This window comes from Podarcis bocagei (genome assembly GCF_964188305.1).
Source record: "Podarcis bocagei genome assembly, chromosome: 1".
Classification (NCBI taxonomy): Eukaryota; Metazoa; Chordata; class Lepidosauria; order Squamata; family Lacertidae; genus Podarcis; species Podarcis bocagei.
Genome location: NC_138125.1, coordinates 69,284,035 through 69,302,232, shown reverse-complemented (window position 1 = coordinate 69,302,232; position 18,198 = coordinate 69,284,035). Strand labels below are relative to the sequence as shown.

The 18,198-nt window shown below is 38.1% G+C and overlaps 1 protein-coding gene across 7 annotated transcripts in view; it reads right to left on the bottom strand.

Moving 5' to 3' along the window:
- BTBD10 (BTB domain containing 10) overlaps positions 1 to 18,198 on the bottom strand; it is a 28,701-nt gene that overhangs the window by 7,329 nt on the left and 3,174 nt on the right. For 2 of the 7 annotated variants that reach the window (XM_081198422.1, XM_081198423.1), the window contains exons 2-5: positions 12,466 to 12,624; positions 9,926 to 10,069; positions 2,555 to 2,745; positions 458 to 740 (exon numbers count right to left, since the gene is read on the bottom strand). In XM_081198422.1, the coding sequence (XP_081054548.1) occupies positions 458 to 740; positions 2,555 to 2,745; positions 9,926 to 10,069; positions 12,466 to 12,566 (719 nt within the window). In that variant the 5' untranslated portion in view covers positions 12,567 to 12,624. Of the gene's footprint in view, positions 1 to 457; positions 741 to 2,554; positions 2,746 to 3,283; positions 3,402 to 9,531; positions 9,857 to 9,925; positions 10,070 to 12,465; positions 12,625 to 18,198 lie in introns of those variants that run through there. The other 5 variants (XM_081198424.1, XM_081198426.1, XM_081198425.1 and 2 more) reach the window with 5 other exon arrangements.

Below are 18,198 nucleotides of genomic sequence, written 5' to 3'. Positions count from 1 at the left end.
GTAAAACTGAGGTATAGAAAATTGAACAATTTATTTCATAAAACAATTTATTTCATGATAAAAATATTTAAATGACTCCTATGAAATATGCTACAATTTGGAATTCTTAACAATCTTTTAGCTTTAAGAATATCATAAGACCTCGAAGACAGTATCTTGATATTTATAAATAAAACTTTTTAAAAAACGTTATTGCCCTCCAACATCAAAATAATTACTGTTTTTTTCTGGGGAAAGTAAATGAAACAACCCAAATTTGTACTTTGTGTATGTTTAGTTTTAGTTTTCATTCATTCTGTTGGTTTTTCCTGTTCTTTTGTGTTACCAAAGTGTACATCCTTGTTTAAATAAATAAAAATGTTTAAACAAATAAAAATATTGAACAAGCCAAACATTTGTTCTGAGCAGCAATTCAGGGAGTACAGTTTATGAGTATGCAGTAAAAAGAAATGCTGACCTGCCCAACATTGTATTTGGCTGTGCAGTAAAAACAGAAGGATCTACAACAAATCGAGTGTTGTCCACTATGAGCGTTACTCTCTCAGAAGTCCTTATGTTCCGAGCTCCCTCTTTTGCATTCTCGTATACATATACCATTTCGCCAGCATTCTTGCAATTTCCGTCTGAACTTGACTGGCTGCTGTTTCTACTGTTCCCAATACTACTACTGGAACCATTTGGAGAGGTTTTCTGAAGTCGAGGGCTGCTTGGACGAGATGAGCTATGATCTTTCTCACGTTCTGCAACAAAAAAAAATTAAAATATTGTAAACGGTGTTGCAGTGTCCAAATATTCTACACTATCAGAACGTACATTCTCACAGGGGGCAGCTATTATTGTGACCCAACAAGCAGAGCTGCCACTGTATTGATTAAACCACATGGATCTTAGACTTAGGTACAGTGGCAGCAGGGTGTGACCTTGTGGTGTGAAGGACGACAAAGGGGGAAGGTCTCCTAACCTTCGCTCTGCTTATCATTACATGGGTGACAACTGCACAGAATGGAATCTTATTGTTATGAGCGGCAGTGGAAGGGTTCTCTGTGCACTTGTCCACGGACATAGGAAGTGAAGATCAGCAGTCATCATCGCTGCCACAGTATAGGAACTCCTGAGGTTAAGAGTGGAAGTGGGTGATCTGTTTCCCTTCCCACAGACTGCTGGGACAGAACACTTGGGGAGGGGACAACTTGTATGAATGGAGTGGTATTTCACACATACAACTTTTTCTCAAACAAGCTTCAGTTATCTCTAGTCCTAGGTATCAGTGTGCAAACCTATACATGCGGGGGAGGAAGAAATAGTCACATCTTACATTCAAGACTTGAGATAATCAACCATGGTTTGCTGTTGGCTTATGAATCCTAGCTTGGTAGGGAACAAGCTGAGATCTCAGGTTCAGACACTGTGATAAATTTCCCGGTTGATTTCTTTTTGTGCCAGGGAAAGAAAGAAGTGAGAAGAGACTGGGCTGTGCACACCAGAATGCTGCTTGCTCATGGTGAACCACAACAGGCCAGAAGCCCTGGTTCACTGTGATAAGCAAATAAGATCACCTCATTTTACAAAAGTGCAAATAAAAGTATGTTCACTTAAAAAGTGCAAAGGGTGTGCAGTACTTGAGGTGGGTATGTTTAGCCTGAATAAGGGGAGACTGGGGAGGTAGGATAGCCATCTTCAAGTATCTTAAGGGCTGTCACATGGAAGAGGGAACATGCTTGTTTTCTCTCGCTCTGGAGGGTAAGACTCAAACCAATCACTTCAAGTTACAAAAAAGGAGATTCCAACTAAACAGCAGAAAAAATTTCTGATAGTAAGAAGTGTTCAACAGTGGAACAGACTCCCTCTGAAGGTGGTGGACTCTCCTTCCTTGGAGGTATTAAAGCAAAGGTTGGATGGCCATCTGTCATGGATACTTTGGTTGAGATCCCTGCATTGCAGGAAGTTGGACTAGATGATCCTCAGGATCGCTTCCAACTCTACAATGGTTGATTACTATCCCCCAATAATAATAATAATAATAATAATAATTCTTTGTATAACACCCTACACCCACAGGTCTCAGGGAAGTTCACAATATAAAACAACTGTTAATAAATCTATTTAATTGTTTTAGTGCTTTCCATTATCATATGATTCAATGAAGGAACTGACAATATAACCTATTTGGGGTTGGGATTTCATATACTGTTGATCCAAGTTTTTCATATGAACACAGAACAAATTAGTGAGGATATTTTTCATATATGAAGCATAAATAAATAGCCTCCGGGCCTCTGTTGCACTATTTATGTTCACAGCTAACTACTGGTGTGGAAATAAAGTGGAGGATGGACATCTGTAATGCCAATGAACATACTGGCCAATGCAATTTTTACATTTGCATCACATGTGTGAAATAACCCTAGATTTAACCTCAATTAAGAAGACAAACACATATGTCTTCAGGAAATGTAAGGATCCACTCATATATATGGCAAGGTCAAAATTTCTATTGTTACTAAAAAATACATTTTAAAAAAAAGACTTTAGGTGCTGTTCTCTCCTTACATACCTCCTTGATGCTGTCTTGTTGGTGAAGTCACATTTCTGATACACGGGGTTAGCTGAGACTCGAGCCTTTCATGGGAGGAGTCACGTGATCTATCACTTGATCTACGTCGGTCTCGTGACCTTTCATGCCCACCACTAGCACCATGGAGACTCATTTTGCTACAATCTCCTTTAGCAACACGTGAAGCAGAACTAGAAAGACAAATGTTTATGTTTAGTTTACAGTTGTCATATTAAGATTTACAAAGCAATCTACACACTGGAATATCAATAATTAACAGGTCTATTTCCAATCTTTCGTTAGCTGAAATGATTTCCTAACCTCAGTGGCATCCTAACATCAAGTTCTGTTTCTGAAAAATTTAAGAAGAGGCACATTGCTTGTGGGAAAGTTTAAGTCCATCCTGGCAGAATCATTATGTTGCTCACCTCTTTATTACAGCTTGCAATACCCTGTCTATAGAAGATCCTATGGACCATTCATTGGAGCACACTGAAAAGTATATTCACAACGTGCAATATACTAAGAATATGTAAAATGCCTTTGAAAAAATATTTAAGATACTGACACAGAAGTAAAACAAAATTGAGATAAATATTATTTGAATTATTCCTATTTTTAAAAACCCTCAAACTTTTTGAAATAGTTTGACAAAAAGGATACCGCAACACTAATATTTATAATTAGTACAATTAATAAGTTTTAAAGGTCAGCTGAAAAATTAATTACAAGGGGAACCAGAGAAATGCCACATCTGCACTCTAGTTCCACAACCTCTTCTACATGCAAGTGGGGAAGGAAGTCTATGTGACTCCCAAGATACATCCTTGTGCTACAGCCCTTGGCTCCATTCTCCCTTGAAGCAATTGTGACATCAGCAGCAGATCAAACAATCTCTCCCTGCTTATTTGCATGCTTGGAGCCTTAGACCATTTCCAAAAGCTTCAAAGCAGGTACCACTAACTTGTACATATTCACACAGCTAATATAGCTCCTTCCTTTTGCAGAAGTGGTGTCTTACCTTTAAAGAAAATTAACAGTGATTTGACATCATACACACTGATTGACCCTAGCCTCTCCTCTAAAATCTGAGCAGTCAAATTTAAAAACCACCAATCCAGTCTACTTCTAACGCAGAATTGCTTTTTAACAGAATGCATATTAAACTGGATGAACAATAGAGCTGTAGGCAAATGTAGTAAAGCTTGTTCAAAACAGCAGGACAGAAACTGTCCTGGTGCAAAGTCTGCTTGTAAGAATGAAACACGGTTGTTGTTGTTTAGTCATGTCCGACTCTTCGTGACCCCATGGACCAGAGCACGCCAAGCACTCCTGTCTTCCACTGCCTCCCACAGTTTGGTCAGACTCATGTTTGTAGCTTCGAGAACACGGTACATAATCTTATTTGTAATATAACGCAATTTAGTGGTCAGATTTGCACCACTCTTTCTCTCTCTTAAGAAATGTGAAGCCTGATTTAAATCAACTATTTAAATCAGCTTTTTGTTGCCATTTTAAATAGATATAATTGCCTTGATTTATCATCACCTCCCCAAAATAAGATCCCAAGAAGAGCCAAGCAGACCAAAGGCCTCTTCAATCCAACAGTCCCATGGTGTCAACTATATGCCTACAAAAGTCCACAAGTAGGATAAATGGTCTTGGTTTTTATATACAAGTTATCAACAGATGAGCAACAGATGGCTAACTGACCATTTCAACTGTCCCATTATATTGCCTCTAAACATGTGTAGCTCTGGGTCCTGATACAGGCAGAAAAAGACTGAAAACTGGTTGGTGAAGTTCATGTACATTCTGTCCCATCGCACTGGATCAGAGAAGAGGCCTGATATGATGGGGGATTCCACCCCAATTAAAAATGACTGGGTGGAGGGGGAGGTGTGTGTGGAGGAAATGATGATGTGGTTAAAATGTGCCTGAATTTCAATGTAAGCCACTCACACAAATAGCTTCCTTTGCCTCACATGGATTGCTGCATGGATGAAACAGGTCTAAGATTAAATGTGACAAGCAAAAAGTATTTGCGTTCCACAGAATTATGTCTTCATCTTTCAAGGAGGAACTGCAGTGTCAGAAAGTCCAGCCTCTAAGACTAGATCCTCCACACACTGGCTGATGGAAACTAGAAAACAAGCAGATTACCCGCTAAGGTGGTATACTACCCCACATATCCAAAAGACCTAAGAAGCCAACCCATATAGCACAACAAAAGACTAGGAAGAATTAGCTAACCTGATGAAGGAGAAATTTCTTCTCATCTCAGATCTCAAGCATGAAGCAAAGCCTATATATTTATTAGTTGCTTGTTATGACTAACACATCGCAAACCTTCTCTCCAACTGTGATGGTCCTTTATGCCAAAAAGGAAAGGGAGACACACCCTCAAGATCTTAAGTGGGAGAAAACCCCTTCTTGACTTCAGCAGAACATAACTAATGCATGGCATCAAAGGGACACTTTTCATATTACAGGAAAGACAAGCTCCCACATTGCCACAATATTTCAACTAGGTTATTTCTGGAATGCTTTATGTTTGCACACTGGAGGAAACAAAAGGAACCGTGGAGCCCATATGACGGCATCCTCACTGCTCCCTTTACCATTGCCAATAAGAAGACACATCAGCAAGCTGGAGAAATACAAGAACCCTCCTGTTCCATAAAGTGTGAAGCAAGCCTCAGAGTGACAGACGGCCCACACAAAACCACCACAGGATGAATGCACCCTATGCCCAGTTGAAAAGACAGGAGGGAGAAATACCCTCCTACGCATATTGACAAACCTCTCAAAACTTCTGCAAGATATGAGGGAGGGGACCGAAAGTGCAGTTACCTAGATCATTCAAGTGTGTGCCTGAAGTAGTTTACTGATGGAGAAAAAAGCTGGCACTACTCTGTGCTGTATTTATTATTACTGTCCATCCCTTCACTGCATGCTAAGCTGCTTTTCTGAAAGTCATTTTCCAAATCTATAAGCAGCTTAAGACAAAGAGTGAACATTAGTGAAAGATAGAGATCTCCAACTCTAGAATGGGAAATAAGAAAGCAGGAAACACGACGTGACATGACACATACGTTAGCTAAAGGAAGTAAAATTTCATAAAAGTCTAAGTCATGATTTTGCATCTGCATTTAGGCTTAATTTTTTGTTTTGTCCCCTAAAGGTTCGTCCTGCCCCAGAGCAAGTCTGCACAACCCACAGAATAAAATACTATTCTCTTTGGCTGTTTTCAAAAACAAGCCAAGCTCATGCATATTAAAACCTGGAAATTATCTACTGTAAACAGGTGCAACAGGAAGTATTGCAGATGACTCACAACAATACACTTCCTTAGGAAGCCTGAAACTCTAGAATAGAGAATAATCATGCTACTGGAATTTTATTCTAAACCACAGTAAAAAAAATATATTTTAAAATCCCTAAACTCTTTGTTAAGCTACTGAGATGTGTATTTTGAGGAGGAAAATCTAAACTAATTTTAAAACATATTTTACTCCCATTTTATATTGCTAATATTCTCTATTTCCTCTACAAAGAATATGGCATATGTTTCCAGATGAAAATCGCAGCAAACGTTTGTTTCAGAAATTTATCCCCCCAAAATTATAGGCAAACAACAACGAAACTATAGCATAAATTGAAGTGTGAAGCTGAACTGAGAATATCCTTCAATTCTCTTCAATTATGTACAGGAAAATTAAAGAAACAACTCTACTCTTGAGTGCTTCAAGAAGTTATTTTCACTGGGAAGAGTAGAAATGAAGGAAGTTTGTACGCACTGAGTGTTGGCAACAAGGACTAAGAGAGTATTGGGGATGAGCAGATACTTGCCACTTCGAAGGCTATCCCTGTGTGCCAAAGGAGGAACCATTCTGAGACTTCAGAATGGAAGATGTTTAATTTAATGAAACAATGAATTTCTGAAAATTAATTTGTGACAAATCAAATTGGACAAACTGGAATGAACACGGAATCATTAAAATCTAAAATCAAAGTAGTACTTAGCTTTCCAGGTGACTACTCCTAGGATTACTCCTAGTAATTCAGGGATATTAAAATGATTTATTCAATATATTTATACCCTACCTTTCTCCCAAGTTGGGGTTCAAGGCAGCTTACAACATTATACACACTAATCATAAAATATAGAATAATAAAAGCAAACTAGTTAAAAGCAATAATAAAATACATTGCAACATATTTACAACCAACAATTAAGATACAATTTGCCCTGACAGCAACCCAGTGATCAGCACTGTCTGCACCTTGGTTTCCAAAGGCCTGTCTGAAGAGGATGGTCTTAGGCTGCCATGGGAAAGATAACAAAGAGGGAGCCATTCTAAACTTAGTTTGGAATTCCACAATATAGGAGCAGCCACAGAAAAGTCTCTTTCATGTCACCAAAAACTGTGCTTCTGTTGCTGATTAGTGTATTAACAGGTCTCTGTGCCTTCATTTGTTTTCTTAAAATCTAAAATACCTCTGAGTACGTTATTCAACTGCCATGACTCAGAATGAAATCAAATGTTTTAAAACATTTTAATAAAAATAAATTTCCAGGTGAAACATTGGAACTTGTTGAATGTTAATACTTAAACTCAGTAAGTGCACTTAATTGATTATTTACCCCCTCATCAAAGATTTCAGTTCAACTTCCTTTGGCTATTGGAAAAATGATGTATTTATACACTTAAATTAATAATAGGTAGACAATGGAAAACTGGAGTTGGCTTAACTCTTAGCTGTTGGCATTGCAATGTCTGGTAAATTGCACAAGCAGAAAAACTTACGACGGAGGACCAAAAAAAGTGACTTTGCTGACACATTGTTCAGCTTCCTATCATTTGTGAACACACTCAACTCCAAGACCACTGACAACTCATTACTCAACTAACAAAAACTGCTATAGCAACAGAATAACTTGTATTTGAGATTTTGTATACCTCCATTTGGGTTATTCTTATTTGCTACTGTTTGCTTATATTATGAAAAAACAGAAATTAAAATATTCTCTTAAAAAAATAACATGGCATATTTTAGTCTTTGTTTGCTAAATATCAGTCCAATTACAAGTTACTTAGAGGAGCTAGCACAGTTCTTTGGAAGCATGCACTGTAATGTAATGTAATGTAATGTAATGTAATGTAATGTAATGGATGTGGGTGGCGCTGTGGTCTAAACCACTGAGCCTCTTGGGCTTGCCGATCAGAAGGCTGGCGGTTCGAATCCACACAATAGGGTGAGCTCCCACTGCTCTGTCCCAGCTCCTACATACCTAGCAATTCGAAAGCACACCAGTGCAAGAAGATAATTAGGTACCACTGTGGTGGGAAGGTAAACGGCATTTCAGTACACTCTGGTTTCTGTCACGGTGTTTTGTTGTGCCAGAAACGGTTTAGTCATGCTGGCCACATGACCCAGAAAGCTATCTGTGCACAAACGGCGGCTCCCTCAACCTGAAAGTGAGATGAGCGCCACTACCCCATAGTTGCCTTTGACTGGATTTAACCATCCAGGGGTCCTTTACTTTTACTGTAATGTAGGGGGGCGTGACTCAGTCCCCCAAGCAGTTTTTCTGCCCTTTCCACAACCCTACCCATTTTAGTGCCAGTAGCCACAAGAAAAATTGGAATTGGAATAGGCACAACCCGGGGGAGGGGCTTCCAGTTTCCTACTGGAGATGCAAATCACCCACTTCCCAGTCATCAGAATGATCATTTGGGCTGTGTGTCTGTTGATATATGTATGGGGCGGGGGCACCTCCACCATTGGCATGCAGCAATCAGATGTTGATCAAGAATGAATGTGGCCCTCAGGCCAAAAAAAAGTTAGCCATAGTACTTTAACACATGTGCACCTAGAATACAGATTGCTGCCCAAACCTGGTAATTTGAAGGGGACATAAACCCTCGTTTGTAAACTCAAAACATTATCACACAGAATGACCCAGCCATTCCAATGTAGTAGCTTGCAACATGAATGGATGACTCCACACTATTTGTCTTCCTACAACAGCAAACCACATAAAGCAACTGTTTGTTGCAAGTCACTTCACACAAACATATTGATGTGCACAGAGCACATACCATACATGTAACTTTAAGAAGCCTCTATATTGTACAGTATTAGATTTGAACTAATCCAAACTAGTCTTAAGAAAAACAACCCATTAATTTCTATCAGCTATTTTGTATATAAAACCATCAATTTCCTCATATTTTAAACAACTTCATATGATGCTCTACACTACAAAAATAATGCACTAAAAATGCAATAAAAATAAAATTATGCAATAAATGATGCAGATACAAAAAAAAAATCAAGTCAACTAAAATGAAAGCAACTATTTTATCAGCCATAAGCATTTATAGTATATACAGTACAACTCTAGGAGCTGTAAAGCAACATGTTAAAACTACAGATTTAAGAAGCATGTTCAATATTCATAGTTTAAAGAAGTGTGTAGGGACTAACAATTAGAAAACTCAGATTTTAGAGTACCTTTTTTTTAAAAAAAATGCCAACACTTTCAGAGACTTACTAACCAAATCTTTTTATCTTCCTGACTAAGTGATAGAGTACATTCAAATAAACATTACACCTACAAAAACTTTTGTCTATGAATCTTTCAAACAACAATAAAAGAATATTCTGTCTTGCACTAAAAAAGCTAGTCAACCAAACTTAAAAATAGCCCCTTCTAAGAAACTGCATTTGAGTGGATCTACAAACTTCCAACTCCTGTTAAATTAAGCTAAATAAATGCATCTTAACACCCCAACAATAACATTTCTGTTTATATTACAGTCTTTCCTTGAGACAAAAGATCATGCACACACACATCTGCTCTTTGTCATATCAGACATTTAAAGAGATCAGACTACACAAAGGACAGTTAGTCTTCTTTGCATTCCAGCTCCTGCTAAATGCTGTTCAGATTATTAATGGTTACGCACCTGCTTTTGGCGTAGAACAAGGAAGAAACACAAAAACATGGGGAAAATATCGAGACTAAAGTACAAAGGAAATCCGCTCCCTTCCAGGCGGTAGATTTGGAAGCCAGCTCAGCATCCTCTGGCATTACTTGCTAAGTTCAGCATATTTGCTATTTCCATCCTCCTCTCAGTACTCCTCTGCACCATTAGCCTGCCTTACTTTCTAGCATCCTCTTTTCCTCTCACCCTCAAGGGTAACAATCCTGTTACAGCTATTCAGTCCATTAAGTGCTCAGAGACGCAAGCCCCCTAGATATTAATTCAATTCATTTTCTCACAGCCACTGACTCAGCCGTGCACAGTGCAGTACTGACGTCTGACCTCACAGCCTCCTGTAAGCTGAATTCATGCTTACCGTTTCCTCATCTCTGAGCAGCCATTGGCTAACATAGTTGATGGGCAGTGTAAGGAACGCATAAGAGAAGAGCTGCTTGGTATATTGCCAAATGCCATCTGTGAAGCTATTTCTAGTCCTGCCAGCTTGTCAGATTTCAATAAACTAACAAAACAAGGGAAAAGGTTTATTCTATCACACATCTTTCATGCCTGATTTTATAGCCATTCAAAGCAACACAAACTATCAAAGAGTTTCATTTGGGATCATATGGTTTGCTTGGATATTTAAAGATATTTAATAAAAGCCACCCTGTTTAGAGATATAGGAGAGAAAGGCAAGAGTCAAGATAACTCAGGTTAAGAAACTGCCTGTGCAAAATAAGCAGGAGCCACCGTAACTGCTCTAACCAGAGTTTCTTCTACAACTTCAATGTTTCTCAGTTATACAATTACAAACCAAGATCTAGGCCGCTGATGTGAGGGGACAAGACTTGCTTGTGGGCTTCCACAGGCATCTGGTTGGCCACTGTGAAAAGAATGCTCAACTGGATGGGCCTTTGGTCTGATTCAGCAGAGCTCTTCTTAACTCAAAAATGCAAGCAACTATCAAAGCAAACAAATATTTAGCTCTTTCTAACTCCAGAAAGGACAGAAGCCCCTCATAATAAATTATGCTCATCTGTAAAGTGTCACATGACCCCAAATGTTAGATTATTATTTTGTTTGTGAGTTGCAAAAATAATACAAGATTGATCCAGTATTTAATTCTCTAGCAAACAGCTTCCACAAATGTTCTTGTGCCATGGCATAGTCAGTTTTTGCACTCTGCTTATCTGTGTGCCTTTTTCAAGACTTTTGGTGTAATCAAACAATTGTTCTCACACCCTGAGTCTAGAAGGGGAGCATGCCATAGTTTTGCAGTAGAGTACTTGCTATTGATGTCCCTGTACCCAACTTTGGTAACAAATGTATGTTTGTTTGTTTTTTTGAGATCTTAAAATGCTTGAAAACAATTTTGTTGTGAGATTTTCCATAATATTCCAAAAAATAAACACAGCATAATGACCCATGTTCTCTGTTCTAAACGTTATCTCCAAATGTACACTTTTAACACTAAAGTCATGCATTTTTGTGTTTTATACTGTAAACCACCCTGTGATCCTTCGATAAAAGGTGGTATAGAAATTAGAAAACAAAGCTAGCTGCCAATTACTTTTATTCATATAATACAATTTTATTTTCATTTGTATTACTTGCATGATTTCTTACAACAGAATTTGCAGCTTGCAGTTCAGTCTTTTGAACCAAGCCTGATGTCCTAGGCTCAGGGTAAGTAACAACATTTTTTTGCAGTGCCAATGCATATTAAGCAAACAAGCTATTCTAGCTGACCCAACGTATCCCCATCTAGTGAAAGCCTGCTGAAATCGGGCTTTATATCACTTCTGGAATGACCCAGGGCTGAGGACCGAGTGGATTTTTCCAGAAACAGTAAATTTCCAAATTGGAAAGCGGCTTCCTAGAATATGCCTGCTCACCATTCTTTTCTTAGATGATTCACAGACAGCTCTTTCGATATACACCAGCTGACTAAGGCCATCTAGGCTAAGGTTACCAGATTTTTTTCAATGAATCCAGGGACACTTTTCAACTTCAATGGATTTTGTATGGGGACTGATTTGTAAATCCAGGGATTGTCCTGGGGAATGTCTGGTAACCTTAATCAAGGCAGCATATAAGCACAGTGGCTTCTAAGGTATCCTGTTAACAGTCTTAAACCAACAGCATGTTTTTAGTGCTAAAGTAGCAAGGTTACAGTGCTTATATAAGCAAGGCACCATAAACTGTATTTACAGATTTTTCACTGAACTGATACCTTCTGTCAGTAATATTCTAGACCTATTTTTCCATCTCTGCAATGGATACTTCAATACCCAGCGAGGCAGAGAGGATCATTTTGAACTACAATGAATGTATATGAACTTCTAAATTTAAAGTTATTACATGAAAAGATGCCAGGTGTTAATTTGCTTAACATTTTTTATTATGGCAATGCAAGCTGCAAAGCAATTATTTCTACTATCAAATGCCTTCACCTATTGGTTCAGCACAGTAAGAGTCAAGTTACAGAAGGGGGAAAAATCTGTAGTTAAGACAAGTATGTCAAATAGTGTTGCTATTTGATAGTGTTGCTGACAGGACAAAACTTATTCAGATTATTCATTTGACCATATTTATTGCCTTAGATGTGTATAATTTATACCTAGTGGCGTACTTGTTTCATTTAACATCTTTCTACCCAGGTAGGTTTTTTTGGTAAGTTTTAGATGAAATAATCAATAATTGGTCAACTGAACTCTGTATTTTACACATTCTCAGATGGCTACAGCTGGCAGAAGTGAGAAGTGATTAACAAGCTCAATAAAGATACAAAAAATGATACATTCACTCAGAATGATGTTTATCATCTGTTACTGAGAGCATCAAACTTTTCAATAGTTTTTCAGAATCAATCTGGATTAAAGTTTTGAGATGCTATACAGCATATGTGCTACCTACCTTGAATGCTTACAAAGTTTACGGGGTCTACTATGCAATTTTCGATCACAATTCTCTGGATCACTGGAGTTACTGTCATAAGGATGAGGCCGTCCTGCCATTCCACTCCAAGCTTCCTCACACTACTGCTCTGAAAAGCATACAGCCAGCACTCATAACCTACATTAAAAGAGCAGCATTGTCCTTTAAAATGCCATTTATAATAATAAAAAAGCAAAATCAGAAACATTTTGCTATTTATTCACATGCACCCACACAGTCAACATAACAAGACTTTTAGAAGCAAACAAACCTGAACTTGGCAATGGTACAGAGACATTTCCACTATGGGAAGTCAGTTTTAATTATATGCATGAATGTTTGCAGACATGGAACATTGATAGCAGCCTCTTTAATTACCTTTTAATAGTACATACAAAAATGCTTAACTGCACATGCATCAACAGTTTACACAAGAAACTCTAGGTTCTTTAATGCATGACTCATAGGAATATCTGTCTTTGACAGATAGCAAAATGTGGTCTCATAGCCTCCCATTTATGCTATAACACTGGAAGTTTTCACCATTTCCTTTTAATGGCTGGTACCTCCTCCCACCTAATCCAAGGTACGTTTTGAATTTATGCTTTGCCATGAAACCTGCTCAGTTCATTGTCTGAAAGAAGGCAAAAGCCCCCTTCAGTTCATCTGACAAGGGTCAAGTTCTTTGAATACTGGCCAATAATTAGCATGTATTCAGAGCTTTTGAATATTCACAGCATTTCTCTTCAACAGCCTAGATTTCCATATGCATGGAGATAATATCCAGGTTCAGGCTTGCTTAGATTAAACTGGTTTCTTGACTTGCTGGCTCAACATCACGCTTGCCCCTCTCCCCCAAAAAACCAATTTGGTACTAGATCAGGTTCTCCACAGCCAGGTCGGTGCGTGTGTACATGTGTGTAAACACAACCCCAAAACTTGCAAATTACACTATTTAAAAAGCAGATTTTTGTATGTATGTATGTATGTATGTATGTATGTATTTCTGGGCAGTGCTGGGAACTCCCCACTAGTAGTATATATTCTGATAAACACTTTGAATCTCAGCATAGTCCTAGTTTCGATCCCCATAAAAATCATCATCTGTTTGCACAGGTGAACAGAGGTGGGGAGGGGAATGAAGTTTCTTTAGAAAGTGTAATCATCGGAGCTATTAAAAAAAAAACCTCATATGGAGTATTTCAAAGCCAAACCAGATGTACCAAGTAGTTACTAAATTCACCAACAATCTGCTTCTTTGGTCTACAAGAGAATATATACAATGAAGCTCCGAGCAATGCAAAATTATCCAAGACTTAAAAGAATCAAGACTATAGAGGACAGGAGAAGATCAAGGGAAGAAAACAACTCAAGAAAAATAGGAAATCATCCATTCACTCAGTGCTGTGACTGAACATGAAGGTAGGTAAGAAAAACAGAGCAAGTAGGTCCTGTGTGGCTTTGAAAGAAATAAAACTGGTAGCCTGCATGATTTGGAGAGGCTGTCAACTGACCAGTAAAATATTGTTATCTGGACGGTCAGCTACTTACCATGTTGTGGTAATATGTGAAATCAATAATGTACGGTACTAGTTTAGAGGCATCTGCCAATCTAAATGCATTATGCTTCTAAGAAGAACAAAACTATATAATTAGCATAGTGACTTCAGTTTGTTACTGATAAATTACCATTTTAAGTACTTAAGTATGTGACCCTTCAAGTGACCAAGGGTCGACTTTTTGTTGTTTTGACCACTCAAATGCCACTTCCATACTTTGCCTTCAAAGTATGAAGGCATTCAAAGGCTGCTCTGGGAGAAGGAATTTACCTATGAGAAAAGAAATCTGCAGAGGGAGGGAAGGCTAGTCCCGTCCTTTTAGAGATGTGAACCCATTAGCCCTCAAACCAGGACTCAAATTCATAGTACATGTAATAATACTGAAAGCCATTTTTGGCAAGGTCTCTCTGCTGAAGCTACCATAAGAAGGCAGATTTATACAGGAGTATAACTGTTGTTTCTACCTAACTGTCAGACTGTATTTGAATCACAAATGTATAGCCCTGATTTCCATTTGACTTGAAAAAAGAATGTAGTTTGTTAATATACACATACTGGGTCTCTGCTATTATACTCTAAATAGACGAGAGTGGTTAGAGAGAAATGTCATGATAAAGGCTTCATTAAAATCTTAATTTTTTTCATTTCAATTTGTAATTTATACAATTAATCTCAATAAATGCTAACCACAAGAAGAGACTCAGCAAATATCATCATTAGACATGGAAGCTGTGAACTGGAAAGACCATTGTTCAAACCTCACTTGCCTGAATTCCCAAGGTGGCCTAAGGCAAGTTCCTATTCTCACAGTTTCAGTCCCATCTCTACAATATGGGAATGACACTCACTGATTTTACAGTGTTATTGTAAAGTATATTTGAATAATATGTGAAGTGCTTTGAATAATCTAAAAAATACATAAAAGTTATATTTGTCATATTACATACCCATCATATTAAATGAACCAGTATTAGACTGAGAAGCAATGTGTTACATTTAAGATCAAATCAATCCAGAAATGAGACAATCAACTGGATCAGAAGTGTGATCATGTGAAGGAGCCGAGGTGCAACTTTTAAGCAGAAGGCCTTACGCTTCTGGCTCAAAGAGCACTGTATTTAAATATGGGTACTACTGATCAGGCTACTGACATGATCTCATTTCATAGCTTCACCTTATCAGATTTCTAATTAGCTCAGATGTAAATCCATATACTAGCAAATGCCACAGCTTTCAGAAACTGTAACCATCTCTGACATTATCTAATATCTGTTTTCAGGGCCATTTCAAGCAAGCTTTCACTTCCCTTGCTTCCAGGCTATTGAAGCTGACTGTTTATTCCTGGTCACTCCACTTTAGTTGGTCCATTTTGCTGACTGTGTTGAACCTTACAAATAAACAATATGCAAGGAACTGAAACTGCTTTAAACTTACAACTTCCCTATACAATTTGAGTTTTCCTGAAATTGGCTTTGCAATTCTCATGTCATGGGATAAAGGTGTCCGTCTGCTTTATCAAGGACAGCAGCAGCGACATTGAGAACTGGGACAATCCTCCCCCTGGACTCCTTCTATGCCTTAGGCTTCTGCAACACTTTTCTAAGTCAATGCTCTTATAGGTAGATCTTTGTACAACTTTTCCAGTGGAGGAAGCTCCTCTTCAGTCTTCTCCCTCCCTGCCTGGATTCTTATTATCAAGACACACACTCTTGTCTTTATCTTCCCAAGGGCTACATTTATATTTCCCCCAAGGAACTGATAGTGGCTTGTATTTTCATTATAAAACTCTGTAAAGTACACCATCACAGGCATGGATAGCACCACTGTGTAGATAAATAAATGAATTTTGAACTAGATGGTGTGCTAACCACTAAACTCTGGGCTCTTTCTATGTAACAAGTGAAGGGATAATACCTGAAAGATATGGGGCATTAACAAAGCAACAATGCTTTATTCCACTTTACTGTGTGTTTTTTTAAGGAAAGGGCTTTAATAGCACTGTGCTGTTTTTATTGGTTTTATCACTTGTAATTTAACAGATTTGGTTTTTATATTGTTTTCATTCTACTTGAGTTTAATTATTTTTAATGATTATTTTTATATGTTTTTAGCTTTTTGAATTTTATCTGTCTTGTTCTAATTTGTAAGCAGCCTTAAGTCCCAGTATGAAAAGGCAGGATATAAATATAATCCTCCTCCTCCTAATTGTAGAAAGGTGGTGTAATTTGAACTAGCATAATCAATGGTGGCAGAACTTGCTGCTATTCCAAATTCCATTCAGGAGGCTTTGGGGGGGGGGGGAGTCTACTGTCACCTGAACTGGCAAGAAAGTGTGGGGGGTCAGTTCTGAGCACTGAGCCCAAAGTCATACAATATGACCAAGCTAAAAGTTTAGAATAGGTATAAGTTTATTCTTGCCCCATTCTACCACACTCTGGAATGCCCCTTTTGGGGTCTTGCATCAGCATAATTGCACTGCAGACTAAGCCAGGGTGAGATCAGCCTAACTACTGTTGTCTATTTGCTGGTAACCTCTAGGTTAGATTACTGCAATTCATTTTACATAGGGCTGCCTCTGAAAATGGTTCAGAAGCTTCAGCAGGTAAAGAATTTGATGGCCAGGCTACTTGCCAGGGCAAGATGGTATGAGCACATTACACTGATCCTGGCCCAATTGCACAGGCTGCCAACTAGTTTCCAGGCCAAATTCAAAGAGCTGGTTTTGACCTATAAAGCTTAAATGCCTCAGGACCAAAATACCTCAAGGACCACCCCTCCCCATATGAACTGACCCAGACCCTGCAATTACCATTGGGGGCCCATCTTTGTGTGCCTACACAAGAACGGGCCTTTTTTGCAGTGGCTCCCCGAAGCAGGCTTGGCTGGCACCTTCATTATACACCTTTAGGCGCCAGGTGAAAATTCCTCTTCAACAAAGCCTTTGGCTGATTATCCTTTCAAATGTGTATGTGGGTTATTGATTTGTTTTTTTCTTGTCCTTATTATGTATTTTGTGTTTTTATCTTGTATTTTATGCTGTGAAGTGCCCTGAGATCTTTGGAAGAAGATATAACAATTTAATAAAAATAAAAATCTACCTGGCTCAACTGGGAAAGACTAAGATCTGCCAAATCCAAACTCTCGTATCCCAGCAAATCTTGGGTTAGTTACCCGACTCTTCTTCCCCTTTCCTTTTCATCTGTCCTCATCTTCAAATATCTCTTCCCCATTTACCCTCACATTCTTTCTTCCTTGTTTCTTCTTACATGTCACCCTCCCTGTCCCATGATACTAAATAAGATGATTGGGGCCAGATAGGCTTGTCTGATGAAGTAAACTTCTCTAGGCTCAAGTCATGGCTTTCATACAAGATAAGTGACACTTTATGACATAGTTTGCACATGAAATTACATTATGTCAAGAAACTTCCTCTGGAGAACTTTTATCAATTAGCAGTTTATTTGTTCCACTGTGATATATAGGGAACCAGCCTCTTAAGACAACTGATGGAATGAGGAGGAGGGGTGGTAAGCATTCTGCTACTTCAGAATAATGAGGAGCTTACACCAGTTAAGGTACATTAGTGTTATGTTGAAGTTTTAGGAAACAGCACCTTATTTTCTTTTCCAGTTTAAGTCATTGTCTAAAGTTCTACCAAATATCCATTTGGACCTTCACAAAGTAAAAATTTTAACAGCTGGTTTTCTATTTTAATGAAAGTTGTCATCATGTTTAACAGCATGACATCCCGTTTAAGTGGGCCGGGAGGACACATTTGTTTTCCAAGGCCTTCAGTGATTAATATAAACTGAGCTGTGAAAGTGATACTGTGGTTTGGTTTTATGTATTTAGGTATCTGTTGAGGTTATGTGCTGGCTTTTAGTAATGTTTATTTACTTTTTTATCTATCCCAACCTTCCTCACAAACAGAAGCACAGAGCAGCTTACAACTTAATTAAAATGCCATTTAAAACATTCCACAATAATAAAGAACTGAACAACCATTGTTAAAGCTATAATATCACATCTTTAACTGTTGTGTTCCCGGGACAGCTAATTTTCAAATATCTTTTTATGTTATGATGAAGATGTTTTAAATGTTTTTAAACTATATTGTGTTGGTTGCACTTTGTAAGTCACTTTATGATGGTTA